Here is a 13,054-nt window from a genome sequence, read left to right on the forward strand (position 1 = left end):
TTATGCCATAGTACTATGAGTATTAAATGAGATAATATGTGTTAAATGCTATGCACAGTTAAATGGTAAGCCTGGAATCGTGTATGATGAGTATCATTACTATCATCATATCACCATCAGTTAAGCTTCTGTTGGCAGAGTCTGACCAATAGGTAGAAGTTACAGTGGGATAACTGCTTACTCAATATAAAGATTTTCTAAAATTAGAGCTGTTGCAACATGAAATGGGCAGTCATGTGAACAAGTAAGGACCTGCTGAAACAGTTCAAGTCTAGAATAGGTGATTCCTCATTGAACACGGATTAGGGGATCGAAATATCAGCTTGCAGTGAAAAGAACCAGGGTTACTTAGAGGAAGAACTTATTCCCAGTTTCAGAAAAAAAAATTACATCATGTGCTTGCCATATCAGAAAGTGAAGAAGCTAAAAAACAAAACAAAACAAAAAAACAAACAAAAAAAACTACTCAAAAGGAGGACTCAAGCATCCACATGAAAAGGTCAATGAGGGGGCATTTTCAATATCAATAAGGCCTACAATCACAATGGAGTAGAACACATCAAATATGTTTAAATCCATGGATCTCCAAATTATACTAATGACAAAGCAAAACAAATACAAACTCCTTGTCACCTGGAGGATGCTTGGGAACCAACTCATTAGTTTGAAAACTAGCTAAAGAGGGGAAAGAATCAAACATTTTCCCTACATTTCCTATATAAACTGTTTTTCAGCATAGTCAAATAGTTATTTGGAGAAGCTTCTCTTTATAGAAGTATTCTAGATTATCAACGAGGAGGGAATGGTAGAAATAAACTCTAACCATTTTAAACCTCAGTAATTTAATGCAGGCAATGATCATTAATGGCTGCAAACATTAATGTACGACTGAGAAACAGTGCCTACTAATGGAAAAACACCCTACCCACTATAAAAAATTCATATCTAATAACTGAGCCTGCGTCTGATCAGTTTTCTGGCTCTAGACTACATATGCAAAGAAAATACAAGGAAGATGGGAACAACTTAAATTTTAGGGATGCAATGACTAAATTCCAGACTGTTGGAAACACTAGAGGACCTAGATGACATAGCTCCTTTTCTCAATAAATTGCAAGCAAAAGAAATGAATCAAAGAGATTTAAGATTGACAACCAACTGCAACATGGATCTTATTTAGATCCCGATTTGAACAAAGAGAGTGCAAGAGGAAAAAAAGGAAGGTTTTAAAAAGAGACGGAAAGAAAGAACAAATTGGGAGAATGTGAACACATCATTTAATGACATGGAATTATCATTAACATTTTTAAGTATGAGACTTACAGGTGTTTTTAAAGAAGTTTTTTAGAGTTACCTACTGAAATACTCCTAGATGAAAAAATATGTGGTTGCTGCATTCACAATAACCAAGACACGAAAACAGCCTAAGTGTCCATCATCAACAGAAGAACGGGTAAAGAAGATAGGGTAAATGTATGTATACATGGAGAAAGGAGGAACTCTTGCCATTTGTATCCACATGGATTGACCTTGAGGGCATTATGCTAAGTGAGATAAGTAAGACAAAGATAAACACTGTGTAATCTCACTTACATGTGGAATCTAAAAAGGCTGAACTCGTAAAAACAGAGAGTGGAATGATGATTACCAGGGAGTAGGAAGTGGAGGAATTGGGGAGATGTTTAAGGGTACAAGTATTGCAACTAGTAGATAAGTAAGTCCTAGATCTAATGTACAGTACAGTGATTATGGTCAACAATACTGTATTATAAACTTCAGAATTGCTAAGAGACTAATCTTAATTGTTCTCACCACAAAAAGAAATAACAATTATGTGATGTGATAGAGATGTTACCTAATGCTATGGTATTATTATATTGCATTATATAAATGTATCAAATCAACACATTGTACATCTTAAACTTACACAATGTTATATGTTAATTATATCTCAATAAAAAAAATATATGTGACTGCTTCAAAATAACCCAGGGACTTGAAGAGTGTGGGTGGGCATATAGATGAAACAAGACTGGACAAAGTTGATAATTGTGGTAGCTGGTGATGGATACACTGGAATTCATTGTACTATTTACTCTATTTTTAGTATATGTTTGAAATTTTCCTTCAAAAAGAACACATCTATTGTGCCTCTTATAAAATGATTTTTGTTTGGGTGAGAGCCTGGGCTAGCTGTTACATAAGGTCATTTTTAATTTGATAATTCTTATTGTTTATGAAGCTAAAATAAGTAGAATAATGTTAGGGATTTGGTTTAGGAGGGTAGCACCTGGGCTACATAATCCCACTCGAAGCTTTATTTTTCCATGTGTTAAAAATAAGATATCAGGCCCCAAATGAAGTCTTAGACTAAGCCACAGATCACCAAACCAAAATTTAACTTAATTACAGGTTTGGCTCTCCCAGAAATGGAATCTTAAACCAATCAGAAATTGCCTGATCAGCATTAGTTTGTTAATCTGCTTGACAGGCCCCTGCAATCCCCTATAGGGAAAGTAACCTTGCAATAACCAATTCACTTTTTTGCCCATATAACTTCCTTGTTCCTGCTCTTTTCTGTCTATGAAGTCTTTCATTTTGTACATTCTTCAGCATTCCTTTTTATCTGCTAGACTGGATGCTGCCCGATTCATGAATCATTGGATAAAGCCAATAAGATCTTTCAAATTTATTCCATTGAATTTTTTGTTTAACGCACATGATCCTATAAAGAAGTGAGAGTTATTTTAAGAACTGACTAAACATAAAAGAGACTATGTTATATTTCATTCAGAAAAATAAACTGAATTTGTACCAACCTCTAAATGTCATCATTTTTTCAGTGAATGAGCTGACCAGGACACGTGCACCAAAAGATTCCTTGTACCAACCGGGGTAATCTTCGCCAAGTATTTTGATATTCCTACTCAGTATCCCAACATCAGCTGCTAACGTGTAGCTCTGACCTGTTCCAGGAAGATGGTATCTTTCCGCTGCGACAGAAGAACAGCTATATTATTACCAATACTGAAAAATACCTGTCTTTATTAATGTCTTTGCAGTTCACAGGCCACATAACTTTCTGTTACGCAAAAAAGTCAATATGAATGTATGAATTGATTAGAGTTGCACGCTTACACATACATAGATGGCAGACTGCAATTATGATACCTTTTTATTTATAAAATGAAGTATCATAAAAAACAGCTCTTCTATTAACACCAAAAAGATTACTACTATAATCTGCCAATTATGAAGTTATTTCTTCATAGGTAGTTTGCAATCACTTTAAATTATACATGAAAACATTGTTGTAAGGCAAGTTGAAAAGCTTCTTGTCATTTTAATAGATGAGGAACTGAGGTAAAGAAATAAAAGAATTTTACCAAGGCCATGTGGCGAGTCGGGAATATATAGACATTATCTCTCCTGGCCCTAAACCTTGGTTTGTTCCACTTTTCCTGTGGCATATTTTATATCAAACACGACTCTTTATAAATATGTTGTAGCATAGCAAACACAGTCTGTACATTTATAGCTTAATGATTTGTGAAATATAACCTAAGTTCTACATTTCTAGAAATCTTATTCAAAATTTTAAGGGGCTGGCCGAGTGGCTCAGTTGGTTAAGAGTTCGCTCAAGAGTTTGAGCTCTGAGCCACAGTGTTTCAGTCCCGGCCTGAGCTGAGCAGCCACTGAGCTGCCAACAGGTGGCAGGATGGCTCAAGTAAAAAAAAAATTTTTTTTAAGACAAGCAGGGACATTTCAAACAGAGAGAAATGTTTGATAGTTTAAAGGAAAGACTCTACAATGTCAAACTTCAAACACTTTTTGTTTTACGATTAAAATGTTCTCCAATGAAATCTTTTCCTTTTAATGGCCAGAAAAATATGTGATATAGAATGATAGACACATGTGCTTCTATCAAAATACTGCTTTAAAAAGTTCTGTTAAGTTTCTTTTTGCATGCAGGTCACATGTCCACCAGTCTCTCATGTTGCCTTACAGCTAGAGTTCTCATGAGCACCACAAGCATCAGAGAGGTTTTTCTAACATTCCACTCCTTCCTGTTTCCACTTCCTGGGATTCAGATAGAGGTACCGTATTTCCCCGAAAATAAGACCGGGTTTGATATTAATTTTTGCTCCAACAATCTACATTTATTCATTTATTCATGTACAAAAATCAACATTCAGGGCTGGCTGTGTGGCGCGTTGGTTAGGAGTTTGCTTGGGACGCCAGCTCTGAGCAGCAGGGCCCCGGTTCAGATGCTACATGAGGGCCAGTGATGCTGCGCCCTCTACAGCTAAGATGGTGAAAAACAGCTCAACCTGGAGCTGGGCTGCCATGAGTTGCTGGCGATGGCGTAGGCTGTAGTGGGGTGGCCGGCAGCAGGTGTGAGCTTTCGTGAGCTGCCATGAGCCACCGTGAGCGGCTGTCCAATGGCCGGTGAGCAACTGCCTCACCCTGGAAGAGCGCAATGATAATACCAACATGGGCCAGTGAAGCAACATCCTCCACAACTAGACTGAAGAACAAAAGGACAGCAACTTATCTGTTCCCCTTCCCCGATTCCCCAATAAAATCTTTAAAAAAAAATCTGCATTTATTAAAACAGTCATGTCTGGCTGACAATCTTAACCGGGGCTTATGTTTGGGGTAGGACTTATATTACAAGCATCCTGAAAATTCATGCTAAGGCGTATTTCCCATTTAGGTCTTATTTTCAGGGAAACACAGTAGCATGTCAAATGGGAAAGGCTGGGGTGCTGAGAAGGCCCTGATCCTACAGCCTGAAAGATGGTCTTCAGATGATTCTGATTAATTCCTTCTCTCCTGGAGAATTAGTTTTACCATTCGGCGGTAGTTTATCTAAATGCAGTTACAGCTGAGGAATGTGTCAATGAAACCAATCAGGATAACGATGCTCTCAGATCAAGGGTTCTCAGATTTGTGTGCATAAAAATCACCTGGAAGCCTGCTTAAAACAGAAAGTCCGCCTTATCCCATAGGATGTAATGCAGTAGTAGATCTCTGCTGAATCTCTGCTGACTGAATGAATGCCTACAGCAGGAACTCATCGTAGTCCACATATAAATAGTGGCATCCCTTGGGTAGCAGTGTTAATCTGAGTGAAATGTTCTTCTAAAATATTTGTGAGATGCTTCTTCGAATTATTGTAATTACAGAGGAGAGCACTAAAACATGAATATTTCAGGACATTTTAATTACTATTTGGTTAAAGAACAGCCACTTACCAAGGTGAGTGTAGGCAAGAGTGGCATTGAGAATCAGAATTTTGTGATCATGCAGGGTTTTCACGATACTTCTAGTTTCTGTCTGGTGGTAATCATAGCTTGTGGTGGTTATCACAATCTCTTCTCCCTCCTTAGGAACATCCAAGTGCCAAGTGCAAGAACAATATAAAAAATAGGTTTATATTTCTTAATAACTATTACATAATTTTAATTTATATCTGATTGGAATTATGGGATTCTCAGAGCAAACTATACACTTAGGTCTCTAAAATAAATATGCTTTTGTTTGATATTAAGAACTCTAGGGCCGGCCGAGTGGCTTGTTGGTTAAGAGTTGGCTTGGGAGCGCGAGCTCTGAGCAGCAGGGCCCTGGTTTGGATCCCACATGGGCCCGTGATGCTGCGCCCTCTACAGCTAAGATGGCGAACAGTAGCTCAACCTGGAGCTGGGCTGCCGTGAGTCACCAGTGACGGTGTAGGCTGCAGTGGGGCTGCAGTGGGCTGCTGTGAGCTACCGTGAGCTGCCGGGAGCCACCGTGAGCAACTTTCCAATGGCCGGCGAGTGACTGACTCACCCGGGAAAAGGGCAATGATAATACCAACATGGGCCAGTGAAGTGACGTCCTTCACAACTAGACTGAAGAACAAAAGGACAGCAACTTGTCTGTTCCCCTTCTCTGATTCCTCAATGCTGTTCCCTCTCCCAATTCCCCAATAAAATCTTGAAAAAAAAAAAAAGAATTCTAAAAAAAAAAAGAAATTCTAAAGTTTGAATTATCTCAGCATTTCTTTAAATTTAATGCAGTTATTTAATAAAGTCACAGGCAATGTACATTTAAAAAAATTAATTGATGAAAGATAATATATTCATATTTTTATCAAAAACTAATGAGGATAATATTTTATGACTTAAAATTTCCTGGGATTTTTCATTTAACCCAATGAACTATACTTGATAAACCTGAAAGGTGAGAAGGGAAGAGAAAACTTCAAGAGCAAGAACAAGTCTTAGAATCTTTGTATATTGTGTATACCAAGCTGCTCCTTTTTGTCATCCAAATCTCTGCTCAAATGTACCTGTAGGGGAGGAAACCTAATTTTTCCCTTTCCCCTTCTAAGTTCTTGTCTGGGACCCCTGTAACAAGAGACAGATTAACAAGAGAAAAGCATATAAATGTATTTAACATAATTTTTATGTGACAAGGGGGCCTTCATCAGGAAATGAAGATCTGAAGAACATGTTAAACCTGAGAATTTTTATACTAAGTTTGATGAAGAGTGGAGAGTAGTGGGAAATGTGATAGAGTATGAGTTAAGTGTAATAAACTGAGATAAATGGCAAGGCGTGTTCATTCAGGGTCCTCTCTGTGTTGCTTTGTTTTCAAAGATAAGGATGGTCTTTTCCTCTGGGATTAGGGGGGCACACCTCACACAAAGCTTTTATGACCTGCTTCAGGGGAAAGTAGAAAGTCCTTCTGGTGCAGGCTGTTTTTCAAATTCCTTCATCTTAAAATATGCAAGGTTTTGGGGGAGCATGTCCTGAATCCAGTATTTTGGGGTACCATGTCCTGAGCCCCACCATACCCTTGAGAGAGGCCTTCTCTGGCCACCTTATTGAATGTTATCTGCCACTCTCTGCCATGGCAGTCTATCACACTGCCTGTTTTATTTCCTTCATCACGCACATTATAATCTGAAATTAGCACATATTTATTTGTTCACTTAGTGTCTGCCTCTCCTATCCCAATGCAACTTCCACTGTAGTTTGACCAATTTCTTCACAGCTGAATCCTCAATGCTTAGGATATCTGGTACTTGGTTAAACATTAATCGGATAAATACTACAGAGAAAATATTAATTGGATAAAAAGGGATATTGAAATCATTGAATTACTCTTTCTTTAAAAAAGGTAATCACACCTCAACTCTTACAAATAAAATGTATTGTAAGTAGATTATAATACTTCCCCATAAATCCTCCTTCTATTTACTGATTTTACACTACATTAAGAGAGCCAACCTGTGTGCTTGATGTGTTTTGATTGACTCAGGCTAAGCCTCTCTTTGTTCTGTGACTTAAAAGCTCATTCTCTCTGGCTGAGATCTGAGAGCTTGGAAGAGGAATCCATCCATTTCTGTGATCCTTTAGCATTAAGAATATTGGTAAAACATGTGAGACTATGGCCTAGGCATGCCTATGAGTATGGAGAGAGAGGAACTGCCATAACTCATGTTTTACCAAAACCTCTCATGTAACACAGGCATTCTTCGAATCTCACTGGGCATCAGGATTTGTTTCCTTTCCCAATGCTTAACATGTAAAATCACAAATTACAAACAACAAAATGTATTTAAAACAATTCATTTTTTTCTGTTTTTCAAGAATTTGAAATAAATATTTTTAGTTCCCCAAAACTTTCGTATTTCCCTTTCATAACTAAGACATACATGGTGTTCTTTATTCTAAAAGATCTTTGAGACCACAGTTTTGAAATGCCTCATCTCAGGTCAGCTTTTTGAGTGTATGCTAATTCAAAATATACGTTTTTCATCTAGTAAATTATATGAGAAAAAAATGTCCACAAGAATAAAGAAGACACCTTTTTAAGTTGACCCACTGTGTGTATTCACTTTCCACCACAGAGTATTTCCTCTACCTGCCAATCCACAGCATCCACCAGAGATAGGACTTTGGAACCTGCCTCTGCCGTTTCTGAGAGTTTGGTTTTATACACCGAACGTGGAATTCCATGAAGGTCCAGCTCACCAAACACCCCTGCAAGAGAAAAACATGCTCCTATTTACCCACCACACAGTACTGAGTTAGGTGCTAGTATAAAATAAAACAGTTCAATGCTATATTGTAATAAGCAACTGAACATTTTAGAATGAACAAAATGACTAGGGGTATCGGCTCAGGTGTTTGACCCTTTGACCCACTTCTAGGAATCTAGTCCATAGAAATTAAAGCCAGTACATAGAATATGTGAATGAGGCTGCTTACTACAATACTTGAAAATATTAGAAAACTAGAATTAATCCAATTGTATGTTGATAGAATGATGGGATAAAGTATAATATACTAATACTGTGGTGTAATATGCTATAACAAGTATTATCTATAGGTATCGTATCAATACAGAAAGATATCCATGTTAACTGAAAAAAAGAAAACTCTATAGTAATATATTTAGTTCGATCATACTTGTATTTTGTAAAAGGCAAAATACTACCACCACAAATCAATATATGTAATATGAATATAGGCACAGATAAAAAACATGAAAAGACATGTAAAAATTGCTAACCAAAGCTAGTTTCCTCAAGGGAGTAGAATTGGAAAGATGTAAATTTTTTCTTAATGTTTTTCTTGATATCTGTGTTGTTTGAAATGTTATTTTCAAAATAAAAAATAAGCACATAAAAGCAAATATTTTTAAGATTGAATTTGCCTGCATGGTTTTTTTTTTTAAAGATTTGAATTTGTCTCCAGAGAGCTGACTAATTCAATCTCAAGCCATTTTTTACCCCCTTATAGACTGATTGTCACTGCTTTAGAAATTGTACAGTGGAGTAATTGTAGCACATGATTGTATGTGCCTTTTAAATAAATATGCAGTAGAATTAATAAAAGCAGTTATTTATTGTGACCAAATTAAATCCTCTCAGGTCCTTTGTTTTCCAGGTTCAAATAGGAATACGTACAGCCATACAAATGTAACTGGGAAATTAAAACTTATAAACAATCGTGACTGGGTAGCTGATAGGAGTCAACTGATCCACAGATTATTAATACTGTGAATGAAATAATGTGTAGGAAAGTTACCTTTCAAGGAAAAAGCACCAAAATATGCAAAGTATTGTTTATATAAATGACAGATTATGAAGAAAACCAGACTGGAGAAATATTATGCACATGGAGAGATTTGTTAATGTTAGTTTTGCAATGAATTACATTTAGGTTTAAAATATACAAATCTGTACCTATTTTAATGTAACATGATTTAGCTGTTAAAAATCTCTGCCACTTTTAAAACTTTTTACTATAAATAAATGTCTGTAAAAGCTTCTCATACCATAACATCATGAACCGATAACAAGTACTTGAGTGCTATATGTTTTAAAGTAGATTCTTAAAACTGATATGAATGACACTTTTGGTATCCGGAAACACATACCTAAGACCTTTGATCCTTGATTTGGTCCTTCTGGAAAAGCCCACTCTGGGGTAGAATGATTTCCTCTAAGAATAATCTGTAATTCTCCTTTAAAAGGGTTATCTTCCCAGCCACCAATTAACCTGCCTCCCTGTAGTGAAGCAGAAAATTGTTAACACTTGAAAACTGAGCAGAAAAAATTCCCCCCATAAAAAAAGGAACTGGAAGACTGGCAGCCTCCTCTAGTAAAAATGAATGAATTCTGTTATACAAAGAACAGTATTAAAACTGGAAGTGACTTTAATTTAATCCATTCCCTTCGGGATAGGCAATTTAAATTATTTTTCCAAGGTCAAAATCAATATCTACTTACTGTCAGAACTGGACCTAAAACTGAGGCCTCATAAGACCTAAACTAGTGCTGTTTGAACAGATCACACTGTATTTTAAAATAATATGGCATATATAAAATATAATCTTCTAAGCTATGCCATTTAAGAACCATCATTGTTAATAATAAAGCCAACTAAATGCTCGCTGATTCTACGTCATACATAATGTGTAAGGATTTACATATATCATTTAACTTTTACACTAAACCATTAATTGGTATTATTCTCATTTTATAGATGAGAAAACTGATGCTAACAGCAGTCAAATAACTTATCCAAGGCTACCCAACTATCAAAGAGCGAGGTCTGAATTCAACTGTAGCTTTCCTTTACCTCAAAGCTCATGAATCTAACCAAAATATTACACACCTTTAAAGCATTAAAAGCCTAATTTTACCAAAGTAAAGCTACCGTACACTTCATTTTTAATGGCGCTTAGTAGCTTTTTGGTTGGGCCATTCTTTTTAATGATTGATAATAAAAGGCTGACAGAACAGTTAAACTGATTAAACTGCTACATGACCAAGATCACCTGAGGTTTATGAGGGAATGAGGCGGTTGTTCCAAACTACTGAAATAGTTTTATTAGTCTGCTTCTGTTTTCATAATTCCATCTACGTCCATTCAGTTTAGTAATACTGTTTGCTTTCTTTAAAAAAAAAATGGCTTAAAATCTTAATTTTTTCCAAACCTCCTGGGGATTCTCTGTTGGTTAGATCAAGCTGTGAGTTTAGCTGTACCTAATAACAATACAAACATTCTACATAGGATTGAAAATGGGCAAACCTCACACTAAAAAGTAGTATGATAATTATTCCTTAAGGAATGTTTAGTCCACAATAGAAAGGAGACCAGAAATCTATTAGACTTACATGACACTCGCGTTTCATGGGCTAGAGCCAGTTGTATTTTTTATTCACATTAATTGAATATGCTTTCTTATAATTTTTCCCATAAATCTCCAACATTTTAAAATTTGGTTAATAAGGGTATTAAATATACGACCCGCACTCTTACCTGCAGTGATATGTACGTAGCATTCAAAACAACTTTTCTGTAGGAAGACTCTACAGCTTCCATATTATGATTATGCTTATCTTCCAGTTCTAGTACCCCCCAAACAATGAGCCTTTCCATTGGTGGGAGATCTGTGTCTGCTACAATCCATGTTCCTAGGAAACAATATTTTAATATAAGAAATATAACATAGTCCCTAGAGTATAGCCTAGAGATAAAATGTTGACAGCCTTATCAGTGAGTCCTGGCTTTGAAGTTCATGACCCCTTTTCCACCCAAAAACTGATTCTTATCTCTCCCTGAAAATCTATTATTCTTAATAGTCAGGTTTAAGTCCACCTAAAGGCTAAGTCTGGTATCCAGGACACAATAATAGAATCCTCCTCTACATTTACTCCTTCGGAAGGTGTGCTTCATGAAGGTGGAATACTAACTATTGTGGCATCTATCTTAATGTTGCACAAACACTAGCATTTTATTTCTTCATGTATTTACCTTCAGGAATAACCACATTTGCTCCTGGGTGAGGTATGGTATAATTATTTTCCCGAGATGATTGCCAAAAAGAATCATTTGACCATAAGCTGAAAAGAGAAATTATTCTATAATTATCTCTCTATATTTCATGGCCATCTCCTTAGGGTGTAGCACTATGCAAGATGTTTGGGGGATGACAGAATGCAAATTAAAAGTTTATAATTGCACATGCAATCAGTAACATACTCAACAGACACAATTACATATATAGTTTTTTTCTCCACTGAAGAAAACTTCCTTTCTGTGCATATCTGAATCACTTTTTCTCCCACTAAATCTTTATTGTGATGCTGTAATTTTGCTGTTCTGAGTGTGTCATCAAGAAGTTTTATGACTTCAGGTAATTCACAGAAGGTCACTGAGCTTCACCTACATAATAAGCGGGTGGATCTAATAATTCCGATCTAATACTCCTCAAGTCTGAGATTACCAGTAACACGCACACATAATTTTTGTGAGATTTTTCCATCTTTTCATCAGGGTGGTTATAAGGCTCAAGTGAAATACCGAGTGTGGAAGTGCTTTGTGACCTACGAGCACTGTGCAATCAGTAGACATTACTTTCTCACTCAAGAATGACATATAAAAAGAGTTATATAAACTATTGAAGGTATTAACAAACAAAAGGCTAATATACTTATATGTAGCTGGTCGTTTCCTGGGCATTGGATTCCTAGATGGAGGGTGTAGAGGGAAGCAATCATGGAGAACACAGCAGTAAGCTTGGAAATTAATAGTAACATCTTTCACATCAGGATCCAGGGTCCCAGAAGCAGGCTGGCTCTGATGAAGATCACTTCTCCCTGACACTGAAAGTAAAGTAAAGCAGTTTAAATTAACATGATGATCGAAGTATGTAAATGTAAACAAAGTCAAGGCAATTTGAAAATATTCTTTAGATAGTAACTTGGTATAATTTAAATGCATGGAACTTCTGACAAAACGCCATATGTCTTATTGAGAAGCACATAGCCCAAATATCTTGACGAAAACAAGAATTTTAGAATTCAATTAAAATTTATTTTTAAATATTTTTATTTTCCAAAATAAATAAATAATAAAAGTGAAAACAAAATATATGACAGCTTCCATTGTATTCATTTCCTCTAATTTTGTGAACTAAATTTTGGGGACACATTTAAAACTGTTGGTGTTATTTCCAAACATAAAATTTAAGTTCTTTATTGAACTCAAGGCTTTTCCCAGCATAAATTTCATCTCCAGTCCTTTCATTCACCAAATATTTCTTGAATCCTGCTATATACAGGGTGCTGTATAACACATTTGCCCATTAAGCAATTTTTCTCCTCCTTTAGACAAAACATTAGCTAAAATGATCACTTCTACCTAATAATTACATACCCAAGTAATATAGAGTACTAGTGTTTGCTTCAAGATGCCAGTCTCCATTCTTGCTAGTATTCCAATTCAGTGGATTCGAGGAGCCATTCCTCATATCGATAACATTAAACATATCAGGATTTTGAGTAAAGTTATGAGATATGATGACATAGTCTTCTTCCTATAAAAGTTTACAAGAAAATGTGGTTTGTTTTATGTTAATACACTATGTGATATACATTAATTTTGATGACATAATTAGCCCCTATATTAAGACTTAAGTTTTGGTTTTAGTTTGTTTTACATCTTGCATTTATATTTTATTAATATTTTACATGTCTATAGCAATAATG

At 35.9% G+C, this 13,054-nt stretch overlaps 1 protein-coding gene across 1 annotated transcript in view; it reads right to left on the reverse strand.

The window, feature by feature from the left end:
- Window positions 1-13,054, reverse strand: part of PKHD1L1 (PKHD1 like 1) — a 143,431-nt gene that overhangs the window by 34,491 nt on the left and 95,886 nt on the right. Inside the window, exons 52-59 of the mRNA XM_019628463.1 lie at window positions 12,723-12,882; window positions 11,998-12,169; window positions 11,319-11,407; window positions 10,824-10,978; window positions 9,436-9,565; window positions 7,915-8,033; window positions 5,259-5,388; window positions 2,820-2,993 (exon numbers count right to left, since the gene is read on the reverse strand). Of these exons, the coding sequence (XP_019484008.1) occupies window positions 2,820-2,993; window positions 5,259-5,388; window positions 7,915-8,033; window positions 9,436-9,565; window positions 10,824-10,978; window positions 11,319-11,407; window positions 11,998-12,169; window positions 12,723-12,882 (1,129 nt within the window). The remainder of the gene's footprint in view (window positions 1-2,819; window positions 2,994-5,258; window positions 5,389-7,914; window positions 8,034-9,435; window positions 9,566-10,823; window positions 10,979-11,318; window positions 11,408-11,997; window positions 12,170-12,722; window positions 12,883-13,054) is intronic.

The sequence above is a fragment of the Hipposideros armiger genome, unplaced genomic scaffold (assembly GCF_001890085.2).
Source record: "Hipposideros armiger isolate ML-2016 unplaced genomic scaffold, ASM189008v1 scaffold_792, whole genome shotgun sequence".
In the NCBI taxonomy this organism is placed as follows: Eukaryota; Metazoa; Chordata; class Mammalia; order Chiroptera; family Hipposideridae; genus Hipposideros; species Hipposideros armiger.